The following is a 23795-nucleotide window of genomic DNA, read 5'->3' as shown; positions in this document are numbered from 1 at the left end:
ATTCCCCTATGAAAAAGCAGATAAATCCCCAAATCAAAGTTTACTTGTTAAACCATAGTTCTGTTACACTAACCATTGTTATTGTAGTAAAATTTAGTTATACAAACGGAAAACCGCCAAAACACGGTTACTACACACTATTACTATAGTAAAACCATGGTTAATTTCCGAAGTTTTTGAATAACCTTCGAGAGTATTTAACTCAAATTCTGGTTTAATTCATCAAGACTCTTTGGCTTGTTGGACAGCAGCTGATGTGATTCAAGATCTGAGGAAATTGGCTGGATGTGATGTGAACCTCCCCCTGCTGCGCTGCACTCAGTTTGCGTGCGCGTGAGTGAGTGCGCGCGTGTGTGTGCGCTGAAGGTCCAGCAGCCTGGGCTGCAGTCAGCGAACCGTCAATGGGATACTCAGACTTTTGTGGCTGCTTCGCGCGTGAATTGTAACATTTCTAAAGTTATATTTTGACACACTTCAAAGAGATTTTGACATCACTGCGTTCATTTCGCATTTACGTTTTGAAGTTACACTTATGATTGACAAGTATGGGTACAATACGCGGAATCGTTTGGGGAGATATCGTCGTGCTCCTGCTTGTCGTATCTGAAGGTAAGAGTTTTGTTCTCATTGTAAGAGACTTCACCTTGCGCGAGGTGTCGAGTCGTTTTTGTTTTGTGTAAATTAACTGTATAGGGCTAAAATAGTGTGAATGTTAAAATCTTGAACGTTACACTGTAAGTTATTGATGATAATCACTTATTTAGTGTGCATCCTTTAGTAACCAGTGGACAACACAGGTGCTGTGTCTCAAAATCCTGCGAGTTACCTAACTAGGTAACATTTTCGAGCATCATAGGCGCGTGTACCATCTATGATGGTTAATTCAGATTTTAATTTCTGACTCGGAACGCCCCTCTGATGAAAACACATGTTGTCTTGGTAGGCAGCGAGCTAGGTTTTGAAACAGTGCCATGGTCTGAGCACTCGTATCATAACATGAGCGCTCTTTGTGAATGTGAATCATTTTATGACTCATAGAATGGATTATGGAATATATATTGGAATATGAGAATCATAAAACTTGAGACATTTAATCAAAGAGAGACTAGAAATCCTACAAAATTAAGTTTTTTTAGCATTAGTTTCGTTTTCTCGTTCAAGTGGGCTATTTTGGGTTGTTTTATTTGGTCAAAAGTGTTTGACGACGTAGATGCAGCAAATACATAAGATGAGTCAGTTTTACTTTCTGGAAATTGTGGATGTGATCGATTTTGTTTGGGCGGTGAAGAGCAAAACAATGCATTTCACAGTTCTTTCACAATACAATTTGTTTTTACGAAACGTGCAGCATTTGTCACAAAATATTAGATTTAATTTCTACTTAATTTGCATTTATTGTTAGCTCATTGACAAAATAGTAAACACGTAATTTGTAATCTAATGTAAATTTCCCTTTTGTCTCAAATGTAAGTGTAACATCGTGTTTTATCCGTCATAGACTATATAGACTCTTCACACGCGTAGACTACTAAATGATGCTGGCGAGATTCAGCAGACAGTTTCTTTGGGACAGTCTGGGTCTGAAGCCAAAATACTCGCAAGTCGCAACTATAATGTGCCACATGGTCCCTGCCAGTAATATGCATGTCTCTATACATCATTATATTTTAATCCCATTTAAAACTCCTCTGTCCAACTGTACTAACACACCTCTCTCAAAATAACTAGAGTTAAATTCTAACTCATGCTGAATAGATTCTAAATCTCAGTGTGGCCAGTGCATTAAGGAATGGTCACATCGCAACCGCTTGAATACAGACAAAAGTGGAACATAGCAAAGGTTTTACAGCTATTCTAGTCATCCGGAAGACATTTGGCAGAGTGTGAATGCATTTCATTTCTAGCCAAATCACTGCTTACTAAATTGCAATAGCTGAGTGCAAAGGTTATGTTTGATAGTAAATGAAGACAAATTAATTAAAACAAAAAATTCAAAACTGTTGTGAAGATCAAAATCCAATTGTCCCAACGTACAGAAGTTTACCATATTGAATAAGAACCATAAGAATTTATATAGTGCAGGATAGAGTAAGTAATGCAAAATGCTAAATTTACTAAAAATATGGTATCACCAGTATTATTAAACTCTGTTAAAAGGAGATTGCTCTTAATTCTTAATATGCAACAAAGTCTGTTGTTCATGTTGTCATGTAGGGTGAATTTAAAACTCTTACTGTATAGAATAATAATAAAGAATACAGAATGTGTTGTCTGGTATTGTATTGCCATAATAAATAGAAAAAAGAAAAATAATTATTACATTTTTTTAACGATTTAATAAGGAGATAAAAGGATGATGAACTATAAAATAATAAAAAGAGAAACGTGTTAAAATCAAGTTAAAATATCATGTTTTTTATTTTTTTGTTTGTTTTAATCACATCTTAATTTATTTTATACATTTTTCTTTTTTAAAATGTGTTTATATATACATATATAATATAGGTGTGTGCCTATATGGGTGTGTTTATTTATTTTAATATATTAAATTTCCCCCCTCCACATTTCTCTGGGGACAGTGACTCATCCTTTGTCTTTGTATTTTTCATTGTGGGATAACACACAAAGAATTTAATTTTAATTGATCATTCTCAGCTAAAACTTGAAGAATTTGTGAAACCAACATGTAAATATCAGCAGGTGCTAAAGAACAATATGATTAGTATTGAATGACCCTTGTTTTAACCTTTGTTAGAGACAGTGCGGAAGCACCATGATTCTTTGCTGTGAGGGAAAACAAAAGCTTAGTGCCGAGAGGTGGTCAGAGGGCAGGTGTGCAGCAGGTGTGCTTAGCTGTGGGCAAACACAATGTGTTTGTCTTCTGAAAGGAAAATACTGCCAGTAAAATAATAGAGTACACAGTTCTGATAACAGATGAGGCTTAAAACCCCTCATTAAAGACACAGGATGGTTGGCAGCGCCTCCTGCGAAATGGATCTCGTCTATTTTATGACAAGCCGACCTATGAAATGGATGACGACAAAAGCAATGTGTTTTGTCCATACTGGGGAAAGATGTTGTCTTGTGTCACTGGAGTCTCAACGATTGCTGATGGTTTGACCTTTACACAACGGTTGGTTTGGTTGTGTTGTACAGTTGTTTGCCCTTGAACTAGTCATCAGCAAAGTCCCATTTTACACAGATATAACACCAGACCTAGTGTTTACTGTCTCACCATAAATGTTTGGGATCACATTTACAGTATGTTGTATACAAATGGGATCTATGTCAGAATGTGTACTAAAATATAAATTTATTTTAGTTGCATTTTTACCAGTATTGTTTTACTTATGGTTATTTTAAGGAATAATACATGTTTATTAATTAATATGAAATTATTAAACATCCATTTAAAAATGCTTATGGACTTTTTAGAAAAAACTTAAAATTAATATCACAATAAAATGGCTAGCTAATAAAGCAATAAGCTACTTTAATGAATGAGAGTACATGCAATTGATAACCAAATAAATCCTTTGACCCCAATGGTCAAGCTGCTGCCTATAACTTTCCGTCATGGTAGCTGTACGCATAAAATAAGTCGAGAGAGCATGTCATGTATCGTGGGTGTGAGGCATTGATTTGTGGATACACAGATTTGACCCTGTTACTTTATCTGTTGGAGTGCAGTGGCTTTTGACCCTCACCCAAGATGTCTTTTCTCTTGATCAAGCCACAGGAGATTGCCCATCTGATGGGAAGTAACATTGGGGAATAAAGTTCAAACCGCCTAAGAGTGACCCCTCACCTTACTCCATTCTGCATTAGCACAATCATTTTTATAAACTGCCACTTTGATGCAGGCAGCACGATAAATCTCATTTAATACATTAAAGTACTTAATTTTTGGATTTATTAACTAGGGCTGTCAAACGATTAATTGCAATTAATCGGAACCAGAATAAAAGTTTGTGTTTACATAATATATGTCGTACTGAACATATTAATTTTGTATTTAAAAACACAAAGCCTACATGTAAACATATTTAGGACATATTTACATGTATTTATTTATATTTACCAATAATTTAAATTATATATAAATGTTTATTAATTCATTAATTAATTATATTTTGTTTTTTCCTAAATTTATGCTTGTATGTGTTTGTGTTTATAAATGCAATATTAATATGCACAGTACACAGACATAATATGTAAACACAAAATGTTTTTTCTGGTTGTAATTAATTGTGATTAATCGTTTGACAGCTCTATTTATAACAATTTACAATATAGTTTAGTTTGTGTTTTAGTTACTCAGGAAAGCCACCTCAGCATCATTGCTTTAAATATAAATTGGAAAAACACTGACATTTTTATTGCTGTAGAAGACACGTTAATTAATATTACTGTATTCATTACGGCAGGGCGAAGGAAATCTATGTCCAAACTGCAAAAATATATATATGTTTTTATTAAGACTTTTGTCTTAAATGACAGCATACTTACAACAAGACACGTTTATGAAGAAAAATATGTATATTTACTCCATAATCAAGTTAGGGTGTCACAATATACCAGTATTGACAATGACTGTGATATAAAAAAGCTATGATTATTGAAACCATGTTAATTTTGCACATATGATTCAGCACCTGCTTGAAGTTCTGCATCCCTACACTCAAATTTTGTGTGATTTGTTGGCCAAAAAGGAGAAAAGACAAAACTAAAGATAAATTTTACTGATAGCATAATTTGTTCATTAAAAAAAAAACATTTAAATAGTTATTATGATAATATCACTTTGGTCACGATAACTGTTATGTAAAAACCTGATATCGCAACATCCCTAATTCAAGTGTTTGTTTGTTTGTACAATGATTCAGTGCACCTGGACCATGTGCATTGTTTAGTGCGCAGCTTCTGTCCCTTTCCTTTCGGTGTCCTGCCGCATATCCTTTAGTTAGTTATGGGTCACATTTCCGTCCTATGCATGAGTGGAATCTAAATTGCTTTGGTGGAAGGACAAGAAGACATTGATTGAAATTGTGTCCCGAGGGCGTTTGGGATCTCGATTTCTACATGGGTCTTTACATGTTATTTTGTAGTGGTCATTGATGCATGGTGTGTTTGACTGATCATTTACAACAATAAGAAACCAACACAATGGCTAGGACTTAACTACCTCTTTCAGGCCTATGAAATTTGTAAGGAGGGGGAAGGGTGTCAAAACCTTGACTGGCTGTGATGTTTGCGTATAAAGAGTGGTTCATTTCCTAAATGAGTCAGTGGGGTTTAACATTCGTAAACCAACTGGATTTAAATCCATCCATTGTCCCACATGGGTGGTTTTGCATTGCATTCTTAAAATGCAAGATTTAGCATTTAGGAAATGCCAACTCTTGATGACTTCACCCCCAACTCACTAGTCCATGTAAATTCACCCACTGGCCCATTTCAAGCATCAACTCTGAATTTTAAAACTCAGCAGGTAGAAGCTGTAAAAACTGTGGCGTTTGAGGCAGTGGAGGAGAACGCTGAGGAACATTCCGATCTAGAGTAATGGATCATACTTGCATTGCACATTTACATAACATTACATTTCAGAGAGACTATTCAAACTATTTACTACCCATGACCTTGTCATTATTTTGCATCGTAGTCAACAATTTGAACTCAGTAAAGCTCATAAGAGAAGGAGACAGGAATGGCTTTCATATTGTTTCTAATCTGTATTGTTGTTGTCTCTGTCTCAAGCTTATATTATAACATTAAGTGAATAATGTTGGTAATTGCTTATGGTAATGATAGCATCAAAGACAACATGTTGATCAAGGGTCTATTATTTATGAGCCTTAATGTCCCATCCAATCCCAGAAGAGATTACAAAGTAAATTCAAACATACTGCCTTTTCCCACAGGAGATGTTAAATTAAATTTCCTAATGACTGATGTCCATTCCATGCTCACATTGATGGGATAGTGGATTACATTTCTGATTATGATGATCGATTATATTATAGTATTAGGCATGTAACTTTTGTCCATACTGTATGCCCATTTCTAATACGACCCAAGCCATGGCTGTTTGATAACAGTTCACTAATGTGATCTTCTAATCAGAAAATTGGAAACTAAAAATGAAGTTAGAAAAACTTCTGTACAGTAATTATTGGGCACAATTAGATGTTTCATTATTCTAAAGGCAAGCTATTGTTCCCAGAACTCTCCAGGGTTATTTGGAAAACATGCACATTAGATCAAATGTGCCTTTTTTCTATTACACAAACTCAGTCGAGATACTTATTCTAAAACGTGTGATACCTTCTCAATGTTAGACTGTGTGTTATGAGAAAAGAGACTTGTGCAATGCACATCAAGAGCCGAATGAGGCGAATTTAACCATAATAATCAATAATAATAGTCCTGCATTGAATTATAGCATAATTGGCAGCCTTTTAGTTAATTAAATCGTTGTGGTCACAGAGTAATGATTGTCATTACTGTAATATAGCAATGGAGTCTTTATCATTTTGCTTTGTAATTAAGTATGTTTAGTTTGATTAGTTTTCTTGCGCTACATCCGTAGTGTCTGGATCTTAATTTGAGGGAAAAAAAAACAATTAGTTCAGAATTATGGGCACAGTTTTCTTATTTTTTCTTATCTGTTATACACATTGACATTAAAACAAAACAAAACAAAAAAATCAGTTAAAGAATTCATTTTTGATTGATCATTTCTGATAAATCATAACCACACATTTAGGATGCTGCCACTCTAACCAGTGATCCATAAAGCCCATTTCACATAGAATCCGAAATTTTCGTCCGAAATTTTCTCTCGTTAAAAAATTAATACAACCTCACGTTGTGTCAACCACATTTACACACTGCCTCCGATATTTTCGTCTGTCATGAAAAAATTCGAACTGGGTTCAATTTTCTGCGTTTTTCGAATCAGTAGCAAGGATTTTGAAAGGTGTTTTGACAATGCAGAGACATCGTACAAACGAGTGCAAAAAATACGAAAAAACGTATACGAAAATTTCTGACTGTGCAAAAACCTAAAGACTGGGCTCATATTTTAGTTGATTTAAAGGGACAGCTCACCCAAAAATAAAAATTCTGTCATCGTTTATTCACCCTCGAGTTGTTCCAAATCTGTACAAATTTCTTTGTTCTGATGAACACGTATTTGGAAGAATGCTTGTAACCAAACAGTTCTTGGCCACCATTGACTACCATAGTAGGTAAAATTACACTGGTAGTCAAAAAGGCTGTCACTGTTAGCTTTCCTACATTCTTCAAAATATCTTCTTTTGTGTTCAACAGAACAAAGAAATGTATACATTTTTCCTACTATTATAGTTTAGAGTGGAATTTATACACTGGCGTACTGTTATTGGCTGAAATGTGCTCGGCTGTTGATTAATAAAGCTATTGATTGGACGGCTACTTCTTGATTTGGTCATCATTGGATTCAGATACTCCTCATGTTGACCTTGACTGAGAGGGCAGAGGCCAAGTTTTATCTGAAATCAGCATGAATTGCGAAATGATGCCAACAAAGCCATAAACATTTCCAAAAATATCGATTAAAGGATTCAAAAAACTTGTCAGCCTAAATAATGGTGATTTACAGATGTTTTAGCTGCAGTCCTGTAGAAGCATGAGAACGGTTAGCAAGCGCAACAGACACGTCTCTGTGTTTACATACAGCATGTCATGAATAGGGCTCTTTGAGTAGTAAGTGGATTATGGAAGGGGATTGCTCTGAGATTGTTTCCGCCTTCTGCTGAGTTCAAGGGAATGGCAAGAAAGACCCAGGCGCTCTCACAGCTTCCATGATCTCATAGATGGTACATTTCTGCGGCGGTGTGCATGTTGAGCTAATTGAGTTCCTGTCGTTGTGCTGCAGTCCGATCAAGAGGTCGTCCCCCCATTAACCTATTCACTTGCTAAGAGTTTCTGCTGCAAAACATGCAAAGCTCATACTAATGGTGATTTAGACTAGTCTGGACACTATGGGGCAGTTTCCCGGACAAGGTTTAAGACTAGTCCTAGACTAAAGTAAATGTTAGAGCTGTCAAAACTGAATAATCTTACAGTGACATATTTTAAAAATCATAAGTGCCCTTGTCTTGTCTTAAAATGCCCACCAATAAAGCTTTTTTGTAAGGCGTGATTGTAAAAACTGCCTAAATGTCCTAATTTAACTAAGGCCTAGTCCTGGTTTAAAATAATCCCTGTCCGCGAAACTGACCCTGGATTCTTGTGCCTATACGATTTTAGATTGGTACTCGCAAACTACGAAGGATTTATTTATTTATTTACACGGCGTCATTTAAAAAAAGTTTTTCTTAAGGAGCCGGAGAGAGTTGGCACACCTTTATATGACCCTTAACAACAATTAGCACTGATGGAAATTGAAGATGTTTTATATAATGGCTAATTCAGAATTAATATTACTCATGATTATACTGCGTAAGCCTTTTTGTCCCATGTGTGTGTGTTTGGTTAAAAGTCAATTCGCCTGTGAGCTAAAATCAATATGTCATATTGCATCATAGTGTTTACAGTCATGATCCACGGTGTGGCTGTGAGAGGTCAGAGCAGTGAGCCCAATCTGATCAAGTGATCACCCATAACTCCAAACATCCTCTCATGGCTGCCGTCACCTGCGTTTAGCGGACAGAAGTCTCACAAAACCTCACGTCAAACTTGATTTTTAATGTCACAAAGCCATTCCTGCCGCATGCTTGTATGCTGCTTTTGATTCTCAGAGTTAATTAGCTTGATATAAACTGCTTTCTGTTGGCTTCCGGCCTGGAAATAAATTGAATTTGAAAAGATTCAGATCAGTTGGATAGGCCATAGTTTGCAGCTGCCATGCACAAAAACTCAGAACTTAAAGGTGTGATGAACTGGGCTTGTTTATTGTTTTATACTGTTGTATGAGGTCTACTTATGACGTTCGCGTGGTTTTAACATTCAAAAACATCAAAATCAATAAGTAATAGGCTATTTTCTACCCAGGTTTTGAGGCCGGCTCGACAAACGCTCAGTTTTAATGGGTGTGCCGCATTGAAGACTTGGAAGTAAACGCCCACTGCTATGATTGGATAGCAGTTTGCGTAGTAAACTTAGTTGGAGCCTTCTGTGAATTTGGTTAGAGACGTAACGTTAGGTTACACATTCGCCCTATTCACACGGGATTAGTATTATCTGGGTACCTCGTGTGATTTATAAATTACCTCCCCACATATTTCATGTGGCGCATTCGCACGGGATAAATGAAGCCTGTGATTTTACTCAAATTTACTGACTTATTTCCCGGATGTGATGGCAAGGCTTTGCGTATAGTTTGTATCGCCTATAGTGTTTAATGATATCCGTATAAACCGGACAGAAGATCACCGCGATCACGGGTCTCAAATGGGGCAGTTGTGGCCTAATGGTTAGAGAGTCGGACTCGTGACCAGAAGGTTGCCGGTTCGATTCCCAGGGCCGGTGGGTAACAACTGAGGTGCCCTTGAGCAAGGCACCCTACCCCTACTTGCTCCCCGGGCGCTGCAGTGATAGCTGCCCACTGCTCCGGGGGTACGTGTGTTCACTACTCTCTGGATGGGTTAAATGCAGAGGTCACATTTCGTTGCCTTGTACCTTCGTACATGTGCAATGACAATAAATTGAATCTAAAATCCAAATGTTACGAGAGTTTCCATGATAAATAAACAAACGGGAGACTCCCGGTAACTTATGGATATGACCCAGCATAGTTCACCCAAAAAAGAAAATTCTGTCATCATTTACTCACCCTCAGATTGTTCCAACCATGTATAAGTTTCTTTGTTCTGCTGAACACAAAGAAAAATATTTAGAAGAATGTCAGTAACAGATCTTATCCCCCACTGACTCCCATAGTATTTATTTTCCCTACTATGAGAGTCAGTGGGGGATGAGATCTGTTTGGTTACTGACATTCTTCCAAATATGTTTGTGTTCAGCAGAACAAAGAATCTTATACAGGGTTGGAACAATCTGAGGGTGAGTAAATGATGACAGAAGTTTCATTTTTGGATGAACTAGCCCTTTAAATGTCATTCTAATGATTAAACATGAGTTTTAGAGGATTCAATGATCGATTACAGGGGGGATTAAAGTGTGCAATTTTATGTGAAGTTTGTTTTTTAAATTCTATCTTGACGGTTAACTTAGTGTTACTGCTTCATTAAATTTAATTACACAGCATTTCTGTGAATAATTAAGGAGACAGACTGATCAATACTTTGAAATTACTGTCTGAACAGTGTTGTTAAACCAACTTATTCATGCTTTTGGGATGCTTGTATACATCATTAGACAGTGGAAGCATTGGTTTTTGGCCAACACTTAACTCACTATACACAGTGTGGATGTACAGTATTTCTTGCTGTATTCTCTTTATCCAAACTGTCAGCCACCATCCTGTAATTCTACAATGGAGTGACAATGCAAAATGTTTTTGATCTGAGAATTCTTGTCCAAGAGCTATTCCATACATGTATTTAAGTACAAATGAAAGTAAATGTCTCTGTCTCTGGCTGCTCATCTCATGCTGTTGTGAACCTCAGAGTGCCACAGCGCTGGTAAGCACTCCACTGATATACTGACACTGAATGATGAATGAACGTCAGACCAAATCCAGTGCCTTGTTCAACACAGTATCAGCAACAGCTAAAGATTAATGCTGTCAGCTCTCAGCTCTCCAATGGTTCATGGTTTATGAACCAGGTCCACTAGGCTTTGTACTATTGACTTGATGAAAAATACCTGTGAAATACAATGTGATCTCAACAAATGCTGGTCAGATATAATGCCATTATCAAGAAGTCCATTGTGTAGATTGGCCCTTATAAATTTGTTTAAAGAGAAATGTTCTTTTCGTGTTAATGTATTTTATATTTATATAATAAGAAATTGAGTGGAAAATATTCAGAGACAGGTGGATTTGCATTTTCATTTTAAACCTTAGATCGACACATAAATGCAACATGAGTCAATATTTTTCATGTGTTTGTCAGAAAAAGAAATACAGGAAAGTACAGTATAAATGTGCTAAAACAACTTTGTATCAACTTTATAGGAGCAATGTGGAGATTTTAGCGGCATCTAGTGGTGAGGTTGCGAACTGCAACCAACAGCTCAGTCCACCCAGAGCCATTGAGAGAGAGAGTTCTGCCAACGGAAGTCCAAACGCTGGAGCGTCACGTGATTCATGGAGCTTTCAGATATTTCCAGGAAGTTATGTTTTCTCTTTAAATTCTTTATTTCTTTCATTTTTTTATTCATTAAATGGCTTTCGTCTTTAAATGGGTTAAAATTTACCTCAGTTGGTCTGTTTAGTCGCAGCTCCATGCGTAACTTCCGGGAACTATTGAGAGCCCGTGTCACGTGATTCATGGAGCCTTCAGATAGTTCCAGGAAGTTATGTTTTCTCTTTAAATGCTTTATTTCTTTCATTTTTTTATTTATTAAATGGCTTTCGTCTTTAAATGGGTTCGAAGTTTACCTCAGTTGGTCTGTTAAGTCGCAGATACCGGGAACTATTGAGAGCCTCCATTGCTGTGAAAAAACTGTTCCATTGGAGTCAACGGAGTTGACGCGACTCTCTCTCTCAATGGCTCTTGAGTCCACCCATCCCTTTCGAAGCACTATGCAACTGACAGAGGACAAACATGTTGTCACGTTTTCGCTTCTTTGCCGAAGGAGATAATGTATTTATGAAACGCACTCTGTAGAACAGTTTGTCCGTTTAGGGCTACTGTAGAAACAACATGGTGAATTGTAAGAGGACCCGCGGTGGATGTAGATAGAAATAGCTCATTCAAAGGGAATAAAAACATAACGCTTCATTATGTAAGGTCTTTATATACCTCAAGACATAGTTATGTATATTTTATTGTATTTCTGTCAATAGATTCTCCAAAAAATGACACACTGGACCTTTAAGAAGAACACCAGCATACAGAAGAGCAATTCATAGACTAAAAGCCACAATACTCCGATTTAGATTCTTGTGGGCCAGTTCACCTGGTTTTTCGTTTTGTTTCATTCTCCCCACTCATGCATAAAATTGAACGTGACCAGCGACCCCTCGAAGGAACACAAATCAGTTTTGTGTTTTCTTTGTGCCTTGACAAGGCTTTTAATAAAAAGGTTTGTAGTGTTCCTGAGTGTGTCTCCATCCTTCAGGAAGGTTGGCCACATTGTATCCATCAATCCGGTGTCCTGTCATCCCAGCACAGCTAAATTAAATCAATGTCTGAAACCAGAGACAACGCTTCAACTGCAGCAACAGAAATAGAAAATCTAGTTTTGCTGTCTGCTAATGACATTAGTACGTTCCTAAGTGGCCGCCCACCGTCGTCGGACAGGAACACAGGAGAGATATAATTACAGGCCGAACACTTGCGTCTCCATTTACTGGTAAAACTCATGGGGATCTTATAGTGTTTTATAGATTACCCTTCCCCCATCTCCATCCACACTCATCCTGCAGGTAATGATTCATTTCTAGGCAGGATTATGTTATCCTCTGTAATTAAACTTCCCAAGGTGAACCCAAGGAGAATCGGAGACCGCATCATATTGACCATGTGAAAAATTCATTAAAAGACCGGTGTCAGTGTCATATGAGATGCAGTTTCATTTGTTCGATGACAGTGAAGCGTGGACTACGCAATAGAAAAGCGGATGCGTTTAATGAATTCAGTGTGTATAGCCTGACCACGTGTGTGGACATAACTCTTTTATGACAATAAAAGCCCAAAGTACTTAAAAAATTGAAATGATTAAGCATGAATTGAAACTTAAAAAAAATAATTTACATTGCCTGCCAAATCCAACACAATCTCACGGCAAAACCATAAATATTTTACGGGGTGGCTAATTTTGGCCTATTTGTGTGAATTTGTATGATCTCATTCGTACATTTCAGTACGATTTGCTTTCGCGCCAGTGATATTAGATTTAGGGGTGGGGCTTAAGTGTTGCTTTTTTCTTGTAATCGTAAATTTTTGTACGATTCACAATGTACAAAATCATATAAAATATATAAAATAGTAACAAATTCCTGTGAGATCAGGTTGGTCAAATCCGACCCAACAGGCCAATTTATAAATCGTTATTATAAGCTTACCATTGTGAACTTGATCAATAATAGATTTTTGTTTATTTTAACCAAAAAGTTACAGATTGCAGCTTTGATAATATAAAAAAGTTTGGTAGTATTTAATGTTATAAACGCTAAAGAATTTTTAGTCTATTTATTAATCTTTATGGTATTTGATTAAATTGCTCCCATTTCTCTTTTGGTGACCGCTGTCAAGGAAGACAAAGAAGTACTTATAAACAGCCAAAAAACGTAACAATGGCTGGAATCAAACTGGAATGACTAATCTCAATACACACAGTGCCTGACATTTCATGTGTATTTTGGACAGGTTCACTTGGACTTTATTTCCCTCAAAGCGAGTACTCGGAGAGCATCTACGTGGGTCAGCAACAGGGAACACCGGTGCTTCAGATCCATTCCATGCTGGAGACCCCCGCAGAGAAACCATATTTCTCACTGTGCTGGAGAAATCCACAGAGACCCCCTGCTTATGCATCATGGTTTCATATGGATGAGACTTCTGGAGTCCTTTTAATGAACAAAACACTAGAGTGGAGTGACTTCAGCAGCCTATGTGAGTTTAACATTATTAGATGCACTTTGTACTCAAATTAATAAATGCAGTAGATATTGCACACATTGGACCACATCACCAAAGGGTTACTATGTAAACAATATTAACGTGCCATTTAGTGTGAAGCGTGCATTATAAGTGTTAATACATTTAACAATTTCATTTTTTTTCTTTCTGAAAACCTACTTTTCTATTACTATATTCTGTTAACATTTATGCCTTGGCAGTGAAATGCTATGATAAATGACATCCTTGATAAAGGACGCATTACAAAACATGTCTAACTGTCCTCCAGACACCAGCTCCGCCGTGTCCTTGAAGAAGCTCGCACTGAAGGTCACAGCCTCTTCAATGCCTGTAAAGAGAACAATGTGTAATCTCCTACCCAAAGTAGAGGTCAGCCTGACATTCATCAATGCCACGGCTCCCCCCTGTGGTCAGGTGAAGCTAGAGAAATTGTGCTTCCCGGACAGGGATTTAAACCCACACATCAGAGAGAACCGTATGCCAGGGGCCCTACGGCAACTCCGGCGCTTCACGCGCATGAATGTTTGTCCCAACTACACCATCAGTTATGGAGTGAAAGCAGGTATAACCAAAGTCTTCATATTTTAAGCAATTTGCTTAACATGTTTTAAAGAAATTATGTTTTTGTACAAATTTCTTTTACAGTGCAATTTTATAAAGGTGCTTATATTAGCATTAAATTTACTGTATATTAGTGGTACAGTTGACAAGTATGGGTTTTACAGCTTTTCCCAAAAAAAATGTATGTTTTAACTTTCTGTTCAGCTATTTGCAGTTGCATCTATGGTGTGATGTGTTTTCTTTTATTGCTCAACACAGACTCGCCAGTTCCGTTTGCAGTCGATGGGTCCACTTCAGAGCTGGTGGTTACGGCACCTGTAGACCGCGAAGAGAAGGAAGTGTACCAATTGCTTATAGTGTGCACGATACGAACAGAAGAGATGGTGGACACGCTGTTTGATCCTCTGCATGTCAACATTTATGATGAAGATGATAATCCACCTTACCTGAATGGAACAGATACGGAAGAAGTCGTAATAGAGTTCAACCGTAGTGAGGTGCATCTTCATAATATTTTATTTGTTAAATGTAGTAGATGTAAATGTAATCATTTAATGTTCATTGAATCATATACCCAAAGCTGTACTGTGTTTTCTTTTAACAGGGCACTATCTATGGATCTCTATCTGTTTACGACAGAGACACGACTCCAGTTTATCCCAGCGACCAAAGTCAAAATAAATTTGTTGGGACCTTATTGAATAATGACTCCTGGATCAAAACCACATTCACAATAGAACCCAAATTTAGGGAGGAAAAGGCTGTGTTTGGTAATGTACGCGGGACAGTTCATGAATACAGTGAGTGTCAAACACAATAAAATCAACACTGCGTTTAAGAATTGGGTGTTTTTATGTCCTGAATGTGTTCTGTTGTCTGCCCTCAGAGCTGAAGCTCAGTCAGAACGTGTCTGTCACAGAGACTCGATCGTTTCAGTTGGATTATCTGGTCAATGACACCACTTTCCCAGGTCCGGAGGGAACAGTACTGTTACATTTCAATGTTACTATCCTGCCTGTTCCTATTCGCTTTACCAATATCACCTTCGTCTTCGGTTTGTCACGGAAATCGACTACATACGCTCAGGTGCTTAAATTATATTTAAATGATATTGTTTACAATTTGAATAATTAGTTTTGGTTTAAATGGCATTTGCAGTTAAAGGGAAAGGTTGCCCAAAATAGTTTCATTGTGTGCTAACCCTCACATTCTGACTTTCTTTCTTATGTCGAACACAATTTATTTTTTTGAAGAACGTTGGTGCCTCAACAACTTTGGGGCCCCGTTGACCTCCATTGTATGAACACAAAACCACGGACACATTTCTCAATATATAATATCTTCTTTTGTGTTCCACTGAAGAAAGAGCATGACATGTACAATAAAGGGACTTCACCCAAAAACGAAAATTCTGTCATCATTTATTCACCTTCGAGTTGTTCCAAATCTGTATAAATATCTTTGTTTTGGTGAACACAGAGAAAGATATTTGGAAGAATGCTTATAACCAGACAGATTTTGCCCCCCATAGTAGGAAAAAATACAATGGTAATCAAAAGTGCCCCAGAACTGTTTGCTGTCCTACATTCTTCAAAATATCTTCTTTTGTGTTCAACAGAACAAAGAAATGGTAAAGTAATTTATCCTAATATGGGAGTCGATGGGGGGCAAGATCTGTCTGGTTATAAGCATTCTTCCAAATATCTTCCACTGTGTTCATCAGACAACAGATTTGTATTATACAGATTTGGAACAACTCGAATGTGAGTAAATGATGACAGAAGTTTCGTTTTTGGGTGAAGTATCCCTTTAATGTACATGTCATGCTGAATTAATTCCTAGGATTAAGAGTTTAAAGTGATAGTTCACCCAAAAATGAAGTTAAAACTTGTCAGTTAAAACCTGTATGACTTTCTTTCTTCTGCAGAACACAAAAGAAGATATTTTGAAGCAAACAGCAATGGCTCCCATTCACTTCTATTGTATGGACACAAAACCAATGCAAGTGAATGGGGGCCAGTTAACAACATTCATCAAAATATCTTGTTTTGTGTTTTGCGGAAGAAAGAAAGTCATACAGGTTTGAAATGACAAAACGGTGAGTAATGACAGAATTTTTCTTTTTGGGTGAACTATCCCTTTAAAATAAATTGGCCGCATATTATATAATATAATTTTGTGCTGTATTCCAATTGTGCTATAAATGTCCATATAAAATGTTAAATGAAATTGCAGATCACAGCAAGCATTTCAACTAATCTGTAACAAATCCTCTTTGTTGTGTTTATCTGTTAGATTGGGAAAGTCTGTGTGGACAATTGTCTGATGTTTAAAGGTATTGATGTTGAATATCAGTTGGAGATAGCAGACAAGAACATCTCCGCGGATGCTCAGTCATGCTACACTGCAGTTAGCATCGCACAGAGCCAGAATGAGATGTCTGGTGTCCTCTACGTGAACGACACTGAGGCATTACTCAGAACTGAATGCCAAGAGCTACAGTACGTGGTTACTGCCCAGGAACAGCAGCACCAGCTGCAGGCCAGGACTCAGCTCCTCATCATCTTTCAGGGTGAAGGTAAGTTCAGCCACATTAGCAGAAAATTGTTTACGTAAAGTAATTTACCTGAAAGGGATAGTTCACCCAAAAATAAAATTTAGGACAGGTCATTATTTATGCACTCTCAAATAAGCTGTTTATTACTCTTTCTTCTTTAAAACCCAAAAGCAGATATTGTCAGAAATGTCTCAGAGGTTTTGTGTCCACAATGGAAGTCAATGGGGGCCAATTTCGATTGATTACCAGCGTTCTTCAAAATATCTTTTTTAGTTTTATTTTATGTTTTAAATTCAAGTTCATCTCAATAAAGTAAATGCAATTTTGATTTATGTGTTGTGTCTTAAACTTGTATTTGTCTGTGCCATGCAGCTGATCCTATGAGGGGGGGTGAGCAGAAGATTTTGGCTTGTGCAGAGAGGAGACAGCGAGGGGATTGCGAGTCGTCTCGTGGCCTGGGAGCCCCCACAGGCAGATGCCAGTGGAGACAAGGCAGCGATAAAGGTTACCCACAATTCTCTTGGCTTCTCATTACTTTAATGTTTTTGTGATGAAATCTAAAAGGACGTGGAATCAAATATACTGCACTTACCAAATTACTTTAGAACTGTTTCCACATTTTTGCCTGTTTACTTTTAATGTCATTAGGTCATGCTGTAATATTGTGTTACCTTTGCAGGAATCTCTGAAAAATATTCCACGTGTTCGCCTGACCTACGCACATGTCCCGATGGTTACTGTGATGCCATTGAAAGCAAAGATATCTCCATATGTCCTCAGGATTGCACCAGTAAGAGACAGTTTGTGTTTTAACGTTTTAAAGGGATAGGTCACCCAAAAATGAAAATGCTGTCATCATTTACTCACCCTGAGATTGTTCCAAACCTGTATATATTTCTTTGATCTTCTTTGAAGATATTTGTAAGAATGTCAGAAATCAAAATAGATCTCATCCACCATTGACTCCCATAGCATTTTTTTTTCCTACTATGGCAGTACATGGGGAATGAGATCTGTTTGGTATCTGACATTCTTACAAATATCTTCCTTTGTGTTCAGCAGAACAAAGAAATTTAAACAGGTTTGAAACAATCTGAGGGTGAGTAAATGATGACAGAATTTTCATTTTTGGGTGAACTAGCCCTTTAATAAATATTACATTGTGAAAGAACTATGAAATATTAATAAGATGCTTTTGTTTTTTCAGGTCAGCCCATAATCGGGGGTCATGAGAGGGGCCTGTTTGGCATTAAAGCAGGATATGGGACCTGCTACTGTTTTGCAGAAAAGTGCTTCTGTGAAAAAGATGAAACGGAAGGTAAGCGGAAGGTTTTTTGGATGTTACACTTAATAAGTATATGTCTGATTAACTTTCAAATTGTTGGGCCAAACCAAACTGTACTTTGTTTTTCATTAGCTCACTGTGATTTTGTCTTTTTTCCAGAGCGTTTTTGTAATGACATGTGTAAGACTGTCATTGCAACTGGCGTTCTTCTCTCCTTCGTTGTTTCCATCCTTCTGTCCTCGTACCTCTTTCACCTTTATCACAAGAGCACACCCAAGCCTCCCATCGCCTCAGCTGAGATGACTTTCCGTCGGCCGGCTCAGTCCTACCCGATCAGTTACTCAGCCAACAATGTTCGGCGAGCATCTCTAGACTCCATGGAGAATCAAGTAGCCATTGACACCTTCAAAATACCTGTAAGTTTGTTTGAGGGACTAACAATGAGTTACTGTACTAGCTGTAATGTCATGATCATTCATCTCTTCCATATGAATTTTTCTATTTTCTGCTATCAGGAAGATCCGAAGTGGGAGTTCCCAAGGAAGAACTTAGTGCTGGGGAAAACTCTGGGAGAGGGAGAGTTTGGGAAGGTTGTGAAGGCCACAGCATTCCGTCTCAAAGGAAAAGCTGGATACACTACAGTTGCTGTAAAAATGTTAAAAGGTAACTCAGTGTAAAATTCTAAGATTAAAAGAAATTTTCAAAGAGTGTTGAGGGGATCTGCCCAAAATGGTGTGTAATGATTTGCCAAGCATTCATTGTTTTATTTTCACAACAGAGAATGCCTCTCACAGTGAGCTTCGAGATCTTCTGTCAGAGTTCACTTTGCTCAAGCAGGTTAATCATCCTCATGTAATAAAAATGTATGGAGCTTGCAGCCAGGATGGTAAGACATTATGTTATTTTAGTTTTGAACGCAGTGGGATAAGATTCTGCTTGCCCTGTATGCTTACCAAAGTTATCTGTTCAGGTCCATTATACTTAATTGTTGAATATGCCAAGTACGGCTCACTGCGCAACTTCCTGAGAGAGAGTCGGAAAGTTGGGCCCAGCTATATGAGTAATGATGCCAACCGTAACTCAAGCTACTTGGAAAATCCAGACGAGAGAGCTCTTACCATGGGTGACCTCATCTCCTTCGCATGGCAGATCTCCAGAGGAATGCAATACCTGGCTGAAATGAAGGTATATCAGTAGTATATAGGGAATATCTACCACAAATGTTTTTTTACATATTGGGGAGATAAGGAAGAGAACTCAGACTTTAACATTTACAATTTATGTGTTTTAGCTTGTACACAGAGATCTTGCTGCCAGGAATGTGCTGGTGGCAGAAGGTAGGAAGATGAAAATTTCAGACTTTGGTTTGTCCCGAGATGTCTACGAGGAAGATTCATATGTGAAGAGAAGCAAGGTGATAAGAATATTTTTTACACTTAAGCGAATGTTTATTGTGTTACAGATATTAATTCAATTTCACATCAGTCCTAGAAAACCATTTTGGATGGTATATTTTTTCCTACATGTGATTTAATGTAATATGCAGTTGTTTGCTCATTATATTTGTGCTCTTAATTTGCAGGGTCGAATTCCTGTCAAATGGATGGCTATTGAGTCTTTGTTTGATCACATCTACACCACACAAAGCGATGTGTAAGTCAAAGAAACACGTATTTGAAGAATTACATACATACTACACTTCTTCCATTACAGCTTAGCTGTACAATCTCGCTTTTTCCTATCAGCTGGTCTTTTGGTGTACTCTTATGGGAAATTGTGACGCTGGGTGGAAACCCCTACCCTGGCATCGCTCCAGAACGCCTTTTCAACCTTCTGAAGACAGGCTACAGGATGGAGAAACCAGAGAACTGCACAGATGAAATGTGCGTTTAACACTGATAGTAAACAACACATAACACACCATCAGTAGAATAACTGTAGATCTCTTTTAAAACTCAACTAATTCATTGTTTTTAATGCCACCTGGAATAGTCACTACTTTTATGTTTTATACAAACTTAGCAAATGTCACAGTTTCATTTTTTGCATATTTCAATTATATTATTTATTTGTTTTTACAACTGACACATAAAGATATGGTGATTAGTGCTGTGTTGTGTAATGCAGGTACAATCTGATGCTTCGTTGTTGGAAACAAGAGCCAGATAAGCGTTCCACCTTCTCAGACATCAGCAAAGAACTTGAGAAGACGATAGTGAAAAGCCGAGTAAGAAAACAATAAATACAATCACACAGACACAAGTACACCCATGTGTTGAGACGCATCTGTTTAACATTTAAATTAAAGTAAAAGCTTCTGTTATATACTTTGTAGAACTTAACTCCTAAATTAGTATGAGCTGTAAGTGTAAGAAAAACACATTTGCTCTACAATGTTGATAGACTGAGAAAATGCTTCAGGACTCATGTTTAAAGGAACAGTTCACCCAAAAATGAAAATTCTGTCTTCATTTACTCACCCTTGAGTTGTTCCAAATCTGTATAATTTCTTTGTTCTGCTAAAAACAAAGAAAGATATTTGGAAGAATGTCAGTAACCAAACAGATCTCATCCCCCATTGAACGCTATAGTATTTGGCAGTAAATGGGGGATTGATTACTGACACTCTTATCTGTGACATTGACATTCTTATCTCTGTCAGAACAAAGACATTTATACAGATTTGTAACAACTCGAGGGTGAGTAAATGATGACAGATTTTTATTTATTTTTGGGTGAACTGTTTCTTTAAACTTGCCATTTTAGAGCGTTTTGAACGTTTTATTTTTGAATAGTCAACTCTGTTTGTTTTGTTGCTAATTGTTTCATATACGATGTTTTGATTCATTTATGTTTTATGGTAATGATGAAGAAGAAAGGTGGTAAGTGACAATATTTAGTTCCAACATTGGAAAAACATGGCAAAATTGGAAAGTTTGCCAAGTTTTTTACAAAATTAAGTTAACATTTTTACACCTTACATTTCAATTTATAATCATGTTTTTAATTCAAGTTGACTTATGAATGAGGGAGCTTCTAACATTTTGTCTAACATCTTAAACATCTTTTTGATGTAGAGTATACATACTGTATATTCATTGGTGCTAAACATATGTATGACATTCCACGTTGTGGATAAGTGAATAAGGATCACCATGACTTACACCTGAACACTGTTCTGTCTCTCTTGCCGTTTAAATTGTCACATTTTCAGAATTAGAAATGAGACTGAACACACTTCCAACACTATTGTTTTCATAACTGTGTGTTTCCCCGTCATCAGGACTATCTGGATCTCGCGGCCTCCACGCCGGCGGATGCTCTGCTGTATGACGACTCGCTCTCTGAAGAGGACACCCCCTTAGTGGACTGTAGTAACACCCCTCTCCCTCGAACCCTTCCCTCTACTTGGATTGAAAACAAGCTCTATGGTAGAATTTCCCATGCATTTACTCGATTGTAATACAGGAAACAAAATCACTTTGTGTTTTGGCTTCCATAAGAAGTGCTGTGATTGTGCTAATGGCATGGTAGCCAATGATTCACGAATACCGCTTGATGATTTGGTTAGTGCTGTAGTGTCGGGATTTAGGGATCAGATGTTTAGTTTGGACCTGCTTCCGATGTACTCTTGAAACCTTAATTTCGAAGGCATTGTTGTCTAAGGACTATTACTACTGATTAAAAACTCCATTTTATATACACCTTAATATGTATTTTGTTCAATGAAGAAAATATATTTTAAGATGTTTTTTAGGATTTACATCATTTGTGGATTTTCTATTGCTTTGCAGTGCTTTGGTTTACATTTGAAACAGGTCCCATGAACTTTGAATGTCCTCTCCCTGTACTCTCTCTGTAATATCCTGAACATATTACAGAAAATTAGTGTTTAAAGTAGATGGAGTCAGTGCTGTAAAGAAGCAGTAAGGCTTTTGAATTAAACTCTTTTCTGACATGCAAAATATGCAAGACTTTGTTAACTTCCCAAAATTGTGCAAATGTCAATAATTGTAGAATTACCAAGCAATAAAATGACCAACAGTAAGGCAGTAGCTATGCATAGACTCCTTGATGTCGCTTATTTATGGGAGTAGACAAACACGTAGAAAAGCATTGATTTTTTTTTCAGTTTTATTTAAAAACCGTATACATTGAATGCCAAAGAATCAGGTACCACAATACATGAATGACAAACAAAGAATTCCAAGAAAATACCAGGACCAAAGAATGATTTCATCTTTATACAAGCTGTCGTCGGGATGTGGGCATAAGGGGGAAGAACGGGGGAGCCACTCAATGGGGGCAAAGGAAAGGGGAGGACTCAAATTTGTCCCGCCCCCTTTAAGATTTAGCCACTTCCTCAAATGGTGTTTGTGATGTTTTAACTCATCGGTTTTTATAACTTCCGTTGGAAACATGCTGAGTTTTGTTTGAGAGCCTTACTGTCTGGACTCTACTGAATGCTTCCTCAGTGCAGAAAAAATGATATGTTTTCGTTTTTAGGCATGTCATACCCGAACTGGCCAGAGAAGAGCCCGGTACAGCTCAACAGACTTGATGCCACTAACCCTGTCTTTACAAGATATGCCAATGATAGTGTTTATGCAAATTGGATGGCTTTGCATTCTCCCGCAAAAATTGTGGACACGCTTGATAGTTAAAGATGCAGCCCAAAGTCAATGGTGGAAAAGACATGGGGGAAGATGTGTATATTTATATATGACTGTATATATCTTATATGATGATAAAGTAGGTTCCCTTTTTTCTGCTGTAAAACTTCATGTGAGGGGTGGAATTGATTTCAAATTGTCTGGAATTGCATAGAACACGCTTCAAGCAGCTCATAGGTGATTGTTACCACAAGGCCAGTTCGGCCATGTTGTTTCATTGCATGACTTTGTACAGTTTCATGTCCATGTTTAAAGTGCCTGTGCCGCTTCTGTCGTGGAACACCAGTTACAAATGCAAGACCAAGACGACCTTGGTCCCAACCAGGAATTAAAGGGAGCTTCTTTACCATCACTTACTGTAGATGTTTGCCAATGACTTAAAGTCATTCACTTACATGTTTAAAGTTTGGACATGTTTATTTGGCAACTTTATTTCTTCTGGATCATGTGTCAGGATACAAGTCTTTTACTTTATATTTTTTTAGTCATAAATGATTCATTCTGCTGTAACTTCATGATATGAAAACTTGCAACACCGAGTATGGATGTGTTTAATTTAATGTCACATTGTGATTACATTTTCATTCCTTGTAAAAGCATTATTTGTGCAACAATGTCAATACACAGAGTGTGATTCCTCATTATGTTGTTAAAACATTATGTTACAATAAATAAAACTGTTAGATGATGTCCACGTTTCATTTGTGTGTTTAATGCACGCTCATTTTGTAAAAGAGCAATAATGAGTAAAAAGTGTTTTCCACAAAATAAATATGAGGACACTCATTATAGCTGGCAGCACAGGGTTTGAGGCTTCTTTATTAAATTACAATAAAAAATAAATATAAACTAATCCTCATTTGGCCCACTTTTTAGTTTATAAAAGTGTACTTTCAAGTGTAACAGTAATCTTTGATAGTAGTAATCTAGTTTACATTTTTGGTTTGTAATGTAACTACTAG

At 37.2% G+C, this 23795-nt stretch overlaps 1 protein-coding gene across 1 annotated transcript; it reads left to right on the top strand.

Annotated features, from left to right (window-relative positions):
* The first annotated feature begins 359 nt into the window (after window positions 1–359).
* ret (ret proto-oncogene receptor tyrosine kinase) lies at window positions 360–23521 on the top strand. Its single transcript, XM_057341871.1, has 20 exons — window positions 360–609; window positions 13485–13730; window positions 14026–14319; window positions 14577–14815; window positions 14923–15118; window positions 15205–15404; window positions 16614–16896; window positions 17248–17379; window positions 17555–17665; window positions 18083–18193; window positions 18320–18576; window positions 18676–18823; window positions 18939–19046; window positions 19131–19345; window positions 19452–19574; window positions 19743–19813; window positions 19906–20043; window positions 20288–20387; window positions 21444–21591; window positions 22667–23521. Exons 1-20 carry the CDS (start codon window positions 546–548, stop codon window positions 22822–22824), a joined length of 3342 nt encoding a protein of 1113 aa, XP_057197854.1. The 5' UTR covers window positions 360–545; the 3' UTR covers window positions 22825–23521.
* Window positions 23522–23795: the final 274 nt, after the last annotated feature.

This window comes from Triplophysa rosa, linkage group LG9 (assembly GCF_024868665.1).
Source record: "Triplophysa rosa linkage group LG9, Trosa_1v2, whole genome shotgun sequence".
Classification (NCBI taxonomy): Eukaryota; Metazoa; Chordata; class Actinopteri; order Cypriniformes; family Nemacheilidae; genus Triplophysa; species Triplophysa rosa.
The sequence above is the reverse complement of the archived record's forward strand: the minus strand, read 5'-3'. Positions and strand labels throughout refer to the sequence as shown.